This window comes from Ciona intestinalis, chromosome 9 (assembly GCF_000224145.3).
Source record: "Ciona intestinalis chromosome 9, KH, whole genome shotgun sequence".
Lineage (NCBI taxonomy): Eukaryota > Metazoa > Chordata > Ascidiacea > Phlebobranchia > Cionidae > Ciona > Ciona intestinalis.
Genome location: NC_020174.2, coordinates 4,384,811 through 4,392,741, shown reverse-complemented (window position 1 = coordinate 4,392,741; position 7,931 = coordinate 4,384,811). Strand labels below are relative to the sequence as shown.

The window sequence follows — 7,931 nt, the reverse complement described above, 5'->3', positions numbered from 1 at the left end:
GGCTGTTGTTTCCCGCCACACGAGGATAAATAAGTTATAATCATTAATTTAAGGGGAAAAGACGACAGTGGTTAAATAATGTCATTTTAAGCATAATCAACTTAAGAGTTTTGCACATTTAAAAGCAATAAAGGTGTGCAGATATCCTTGGTGCATTCTGTTTGTTCATAAATATTATCAAACACAATAACCAGGCGAAGGAGATACCTTTTTACACATTCGTAACAGCCCTATTATTAATTACTGGCACTTACCGGTATTACAGCGTCCTTTTTATTCCTTAAATTTAGTGATTTTTCTTTGCTTAGTTTAAGCGCATTATATGTGCAAGTTGCGCGTCCCAAAAACCTGCAAGTACAGGAAGTCACACTTTCAGAAAAGTAACCAAATAACTATATGTCATGCTACTGATATACACCGTACATAATACACATACTGCGCAGTACCACACAGCAGCCAATTAAAATGCTACTAAGACACTCTTTGCGGATATGTTTTCGGTAATTTGCAGGAATAGGAAGCTATCAAGGCAACTCCTAAAGTTCCATCCTATTACTATGTTTACATTATTGCAGAGCTGCGTTTTTGGTTGCTCGACTCCTGTGTTTTTAATACTTGTTATAGTCGTTCTTTGGTTCTTAAGAAAAAGTTATTGAAACATCGATTGGCGAATTCGTTGGTATTATTTTACCAAAATGATGAAAAAGTTGCCAAGGCAATTGTACCGTGTTAATTTTACCGGCATAGTTATCACTCAGAAACTATTTACCCAAGCGGCTGTGTAATAAACAAATAACATAATAAAGCATGTATAACTTATATAGACTTATGTATACCATTTGTGAAAAATATTAATCTAACAAATGTAGAATAGGGGTGGGGAAGATGAGACATCTTTTGCACGTAATATCCAAATATCCGGATCATGTTTCAAACAATCAACAACGGTCAACGGGAGTCGTGATAATACGGTAATGAATAATTCTCTTTGTTTACTAAACTAAACAGGACAAGAAAATAGTATGAAAAGGTGTCCCATTTCCCCCCACTCTACTATATATTAATATAATGTATGTACTTGTCGATTCCGAGAAACCCGTCGTCGTCATAAACTTCAAATTTAATTTGCTCCGATGCGGACGGTGTAGTAGACAAGGAAAACACTAACGTCTGTCGAATTGAGATGCAATAAAATGAATATATATACCAACACAACTACAGCATTACTATATATTACCTCTATATGGTAATCCAGGATACGCATAACATTGGCTACGCCGCAATCACGTTAATACCAACGTAATTATTAAATGTTGCGGTTTCAAAATATTATCAAAAACTATGTCATTTTTTTGTCTTTCCACATATATCGTCGCTTGCGTATCGAATTTGTCTTTTACAGTTGTAACATGTAACATACCTGGTTCCACGCCGGAGATACTCCTTTCAAAGTTTTTGTATCTTTCGAACTTCCTGCGCCAAAAACAAAAGGCTGTTAATAATTTTAGTTTTAAAGCGCTTGTAAAAATTGTGACAGGGATCACGTTCAAGTTGAGATATTAAAAGTTTTATATCCTCACCAGCTAACCAGTCAAGGACGAAGAATTTGCTTTCTCCTTTAGTTACTCAATAAACAAAGAACAAAAGTGCGAACCACCCTAAAAGCACATATACGCACAACTTTATGTAATTATATGCTTCATAAATATTTGATTTCATTGTTATTCCGTAGCTCTGATTTACCTTTATCCGGTTATTGTACGCTATACGGTTTGAAATTAATCTTTAGTACCGCCATCGGGTCGTACTACGTACTTTGTTCCTTTAATTAATGCTGTATACCTTTGTATATATATCGCAATAAAGGCAACGCTGCGCTGTATTAACCTTGAACTAATCACTGATCCCTTGAGACAATAGAATCTAGCACACGCGACTTCAATATTGAGCTGGTATTATACTCCCGTACATAATATTTTAAAGTGCCTGGGTATTGGCATAGAAAAAAATTCAAAAGTTAATTTGTGTAATTTGGCAGGGTTTGAAAGTAGAAGCACACACTAAGGATGTTATTTTCACCTCAACCCACGCATTTTACTGCTTTTAACATCCGTCCCTTATGAATGAACAAAGCACTATCAAAACGGCTCGGATTACAAAGACTTTAAATAGGTTACATAATACACATGCAATTGCATATTCCATATTTACATTAGTTACATATAGTAGGGTGGGGAAAGATGGAACCCTTAAGAACATTTTGTCGAATACTTAAAAACTAAAAATGCGTGATTTTTCGGGTGATACCACGAATTATTACTAGCATTCCTTTGTTAATTGGCAACACTTCAAAGAAATATGGCAAAACACACAAAATGTTCCCATCTTACCCCACTCCACTATACTACCGATTACGTATGATCGTAGACTCCCTGTGTTATATATTTATTGTTTTGTACCCATGCATAGAGTGCTGTCGACATTACCTTTAAAACTGACGGTGACGAACGGAGACTTAATCTTCTGCTCCTGGCTCAGTTCGGCACTCTTAACTATGATTTTCACATCAGGCATACTGCACACAGTTCGGGCACAATATTTAATTTAAAACTGAATTATCGCAGCATCTATATACACGCAATGTACTTCATTAAAGCACAGGATATACTGATGACTCGCGAAGTTACCTGTCGGGTCCAAATGCGCTGTAATGTTAATTGAAGTCGATTATATATTAGGCATTAAACCAGAAGTTTAAACAGTGACACCTGTTTAACTGTGATTGGTTCAATTAAAGTCTCAAATTTCGAATCCTGACCAAATAAACTGACCTAACGCGTTGATTCATTTACACAAATTAATTCATTTCTATCTAAATTAACTCGTCTTTTCATCATGTTAAAATGTTAAACGTACCATACGCAAAGATAAAAGCGAGTAACTTATGTTCTTAGTCTTGAAGGAGATATCAAGTTAATTTAGAAAGAAACTATAGTTCCTTGCTGTTAACTTCGCGTATGGTTCATTTCTTCGTCCCTCAGCAGTAGCAGCACTGCTAAGACGTGACACATTCAGGAAAGCGGGCGTAAACACAATCGGGCGGAAAACAATTCCTGACAGAACAAACAATCGGATGCCACTTCCTATTTCTCATCTCTAACTATACTTCAATAATCCCTTATCTGAATCCAATCCGTCTGCTCTTTGGTTGAAGAAATATTATTCAACTTCTACCCAAATCTCATAATGACTCACCGGATGCTACAGCCAAAAAGGAAGCAGTATTCGCTTCGTTAAACAACAAATTAATTTTCGCTTAAACGTACACAACTAACACTATACGACTTGCGAAATGTGCCTTAACTGGTCTGGATATACACATACAAGTCTCCCGTTTATACTCAGTTTGTGCGCACAACCTCTTACTATTGAAGCAAACGTGAATGCCTCCCCGTGGCTCTCGTATTTGCGTTTGGGCGGTCGTCAATGTGGTCTACAATTATACACCTGTATTGACTCTCGCCCCTGCGAATGAATCAAACAATCGCACAAGTCAACCGTATGTATAGTCCTTTATAGAGAGCGCGCTGTTTTTTCACCTTAACCTATAATGCCGATCAAAACGTAACCAGTGTAAAATTTCTTATAGAAAGACTGTTTTATCGCATGTATATTTTTTTCGATTTTCGTTATCTAAACACCAAGGAGCTTGTAGCAAACCGAACACTTTTGCTCTTTACTTATCTACGCAAGTGCACATCGCTGCTGAAAAAACAATCCAGGTCCGTCGTGCGCAGCACACACTTAATACCTGTATGTCACTTTTCCGAATTACCTCCAAAATCAGCTTGGATGAATCTTCCACAAGACTAACACTTCAACTTGTCAACCGTTGACGAAATTGCAGAGTGCAAGCTGCCCCGCGGGGACTTGGTCGACCGCGCTCTTGGTTTACCTCCTGCTGGTTAGTAGCGACCTAACCATATACAGATCCTATATGGTCCTAAAATAGGTACTGTCTTCAGCAAAGTTTCTGTACGCTTTCGTCTTTACAAGTATTCTTCTTATTCAGGAAACCAAGAACATTAAGAATGCTGCGTAACTGCGGATACAGTTTCATGGACTGTCAATCATTCCTATACCAACAGCATGCTCACCATCCGCCTTCACTACACAAGTGTTTCATCTTTCATTAGCCATGTTATATGGGTTGGCTTACACAAAGTTTTTTATCGAACCATCCGTAGATTATAAGGAGTTTTTTTTCGTCTACAGAAATATGTGTATTGTTTTAATAACTATGACCGTTTGTTTCCTCTTGCGGCAACATAATGTAACGTATTGTCGAAGTCAGCATTAAACCGCACCCAATCTTTGTCATATTAAATAGAAGTGTCTTCCGGTACGAACTTACAAATTAAATATTCACATAAACAACGTTTGTATCTGGTACTGCAGCTGGTTGGACTTAATTTTTGTCCGTTACGTTTTCGTAATATCAGATCCTTTGCTGTATGTCTTTACACTAGAATCATAGTACTCACTTCAGTATACGATGCTAGAATCGTAACTCTCCATTCGCGAAATGTATTACATTCATAAAGAATGTTTAAACTAATCTGTGAATTAGTATTGGGGTAATACCGACTCTGGTTAAACGAATGATTGTATAAGATATATAAAATTGACAGGGCTGCTTGATAAACTTTCCATTAATCGCGAAAACCACCCTATACGTTCATCATTTTAATTTTCTGGTGGTGTGTTGCTGTGTTTGTGCAGGGTATTTCCCAGTGCAGAGAATTTTAATTTGCTAACAACGTCGCGTAGTGCGTGGCTGTGTGTGTATACTTTATTTAACGTTTGATTTAATAGTTCGTAATATGGAAGGGGTAAAATCAAATTCAATACAGGTAAAAATATTATTTTCTCTTTGTAAAATGTACAACTCTTAGTAATGCACATATTCTGTTAATAAGTGATTTTTTAATACTAATAGGTTCAAGGAACCAATGACAGCAGTATTGTGAGTAAGCTGTCAATGGCAACATGCAACTACATAGATGATCAGTATTTAAAATATTTTGTGAAGAAGCCACAAAGAAGGTCTGCACTCATAAACCGTGGTTACTACTTGAGATGCAAAGCAATTGAACATGTGCTTGAACTTTTTTTGTCAAGTATGTTGCTTATTCTGTCTTTGCAATAAACTTCTACCTTTATAAACTGCATGAATTTGGACTGTTATACACTATCTGTATAAATGTTTATTTTTCAGGTAACCTTGAATGTAATGTGAAGCAAGTTGTTTCCCTTGGTGCTGGGTTTGATACCAGGTATTTCTGGGCAAGAAAATATGCACAAAAGCTAAAAAAAGAGCTGGTCTATGTAGAAATTGACTTTCCTGAAGTAATGAAGAGAAAAATAAGCTTGGGAACTGAATTTGGGCTATACCAGAGCGACTTCTCAAATGAACAAAGTCAAAACATTATTTTGAGGTAGGAAAAATAAATAAATTTAGATATAAACAGCAACATACACTTCACACATTTCTGCACATGAAATAAACTATCATGCACAGGACAGAAAACTATGCTGCTATTGGTCATGATCTGCGAAACATGGGACCACAGCTCCATTCTGCTTTATCAGAAGTTGGCGTCAATTTTTCCCAACCAACGCTGTTCATTTCTGAAGTTGTTCTTGCTGTATGTATTTACATGTATGTGATACTAATTTTTCAAAGTGAAATTTAAATTTTATTTTATTTGTTGTAGTACCTGACTGGAAGTCAATCATCAAAAGTAATAAGTTGGATAAATCACAACTTCAGCAATGCATTTCTCTGCATTTTCGAGCAAATTCTCCCCCAAGATGGCTTTGGTCTAGTTATGCGGAGGTACTGATTAAAAATAGCAGTTGTTGTAATATAAAACCTGCATATAAAGTCATACTTAACTTTTTTTAGACATTTTGAGAAACTTGGTAGTCCTCTGCTTTCAATATGTGCCTTCCCCACCAAAGAATCCCATACATTGCGACATAAAACTGCCGGCTTTAAAGTTTTGTCTTCAGTTAATTTGCACACTTTCTACACCAACTGCATATCGCAAACTGAGCGTACAAGAATCGAAAATCTTGAGATGTTTGATGAATTTGAAGGCTGGCATCAGATGTGCTTGCACTACATTATTCTATTTAGCACCAATTCCAAGTCAAGTGAAGTGGCAGAAGTCTGTCAAAATGCTTTTGGTGTGACTGACTATAATTGTAGTAAGTAACGTTTTAATGTATCATGTTTTCTTGCTTTATTTGTGACGTTTACTTTCAGTGTTCCCAAAAATGACAAGAATCGATCCGGATCTAGCACAGATAATTGAGTCCGGCAAATCACTGGAACCACTGCAACTTCATGGACATTGCATGGCCTCGTGTACAATTGCCCAACAAAGCTATGTGTGTTTAATTGAGTTAATTTTACTTGGGCTCTGGAATTTATTCTGTGTTTTACCCTTCTAGGAAATAATTGCAGGAGGATATGGTATTCCAATTAAACAAACAACTAAGAGATCTGCACCTCATTCCCGCTTACCACACTTGATTGTCATAGATCCATTAAACCCAGTGCCTCATACTTGTAAACCCACAACTGATAAGCTCTCATTTCCACTTCATGCCAGTTTGGTATTTTACCAAACCACAACCAACGAACAAGCACTTTTAATGTTTGGTGGCAGAACCTCTCCTGTTTCATGCACCAATTCTATTAGGTCTATCAGTATTGGAAAACAGAATGGACAGTTCATTTTTAGTCAATACAATATTGAACCAAAATCCAGCTCTTTACCTGAATCTCGCTGGCGACATTCTAGTTGCATATTACAAAACAAGATGGTTGTTATTGGTGGAAGAAATGGCTCAAAGGTGTTTGGGGATATCTGGTGCTTTGACCTGCTTTCTTTTACTTGGGAGCTTTTTAACATGGATCCAGGAAGTTTTGAGCCCAGGCATTCTCACTCTATAGTTCCATGGTTGTCTGGTTCATCTGAAAAGGTCATTATTTCTGGAGGATTGGGAGAAAACATGAAACCCTTAAATGATGTGATGGTTTTGGAAATTTCTGATGGTGCTTCCCATTCAATTTCAAGGTAAGCTGTAATTCCTATTTATACATTATGTAAAATCGCATAGGCCAAGCTGTTTTGAATGAAAACAGTTGTAAAATCTCTTCAGCATGTTCGCGATCGATTTTAAAATTTTAAGTATATAAGTTTTAATACTAAATTTATGGTTAAATGCAACTTGTCGTTCTGTAATCCTTGCATTTTGTTGCCCACTGTGAACGTGAATAACTGTTGTTTTGTGCGTTGATATGTTACACTGTATACAGCTTAGATATCCAGCCTGCACTTGTAGCCCGTTATTCCCACACTTCACATATTGTGGGTGGCAACACATTGCTGCTTGTTGGTGGGGTGGAATTGGCAGGTGATGGAACTTGCAACACCATATGTGTCATTCATTTGCCAACACAGACTTGGACTCGAACAATTTCACTTGCAAGCATGTACAACAATTGTCCTCTACGAGTGCTTGATCACACAAGTGCGTTGTTATTGAAAGAGAAAGAATGTCGTCTGGTTGTTTTTGGTGGTGGCTCGAATTGTTTTTCTTTTGGAACTTCTTTTAACTTTGCACCATTAACAGTGCAATTTGCTTTGTAATGAATTAGGTTCAATCATTGTGCATGTATTTATGGAAGGTATTTTATAATTCGAGTACATACAATGTGGGATTTTGCTGGTATAAATTGAATAGAATAATAATATATTAGTCACTGGAATTATAGGATACGTCAGCAGCTTTTCACTTCTACTGTTAGAAACAAACACCAAGGGAGAGAATCCGGGGAACCACCCGGTTTACCGCTG

The 7,931-nt window shown here is 36.8% G+C and overlaps 2 protein-coding genes across 10 annotated transcripts in view; one reads left to right on the top strand and one right to left on the bottom strand.

The window, feature by feature from the left end:
- LOC100178102 (myoferlin) overlaps positions 1–2,755 on the bottom strand; it is a 20,029-nt gene extending 17,274 nt beyond the window's left edge. For 5 of the 9 annotated variants that reach the window (XM_026835782.1, XM_026835785.1, XM_026835781.1 and 2 more), the window contains exons 1-4: positions 2,487–2,755; positions 1,421–1,473; positions 1,079–1,170; positions 255–348 (exon numbers count right to left, since the gene is read on the bottom strand). In XM_026835782.1, coding sequence (XP_026691583.1) covers positions 255–348; positions 1,079–1,170; positions 1,421–1,473; positions 2,487–2,574 — 327 coding nt within the window. In that variant the 5' untranslated portion in view covers positions 2,575–2,755. The remainder of the gene's footprint in view (positions 1–254; positions 349–1,078; positions 1,171–1,420; positions 1,474–2,486) is intronic. The other 4 variants (XM_018813336.2, XM_026835786.1, XM_026835787.1 and 1 more) reach the window with 2 other exon arrangements.
- A 2,020-nt stretch (positions 2,756–4,775) lies between these two features.
- On the top strand, positions 4,776–7,826 carry LOC100181991 (tRNA wybutosine-synthesizing protein 4). The gene is made up of 9 exons (XM_002129480.4): positions 4,776–4,913; positions 5,000–5,180; positions 5,279–5,498; positions 5,582–5,708; positions 5,778–5,899; positions 5,969–6,273; positions 6,332–6,456; positions 6,520–7,148; positions 7,391–7,826. The coding sequence occupies exons 1-9, from the start codon at positions 4,884–4,886 to the stop codon at positions 7,722–7,724; spliced, it is 2,073 nt and encodes a 690-aa protein (XP_002129516.1). The 5' UTR covers positions 4,776–4,883; the 3' UTR covers positions 7,725–7,826.
- The last annotated feature ends 105 nt before the right edge of the window (positions 7,827–7,931 follow it).

What these genes read in the sequence shown, in the direction of transcription:
- LOC100181991 (XM_002129480.4), top strand. Translation starts at nt 4,884, where the DNA reads ATGGAAGGGGTAAAATCAAATTCAATACAG. An exon ending in TAAAATCAAATTCAATACAG is followed by an intron (nt 4,914 to 4,999) that starts GTAAAAATATTA and finishes TAATACTAATAG; the next exon opens with GTTCAAGGAACCAATGACAG. An exon ending in GCTTCCCATTCAATTTCAAG is followed by an intron (nt 7,149 to 7,390) that starts GTAAGCTGTAAT and finishes CACTGTATACAG; the next exon opens with CTTAGATATCCAGCCTGCAC.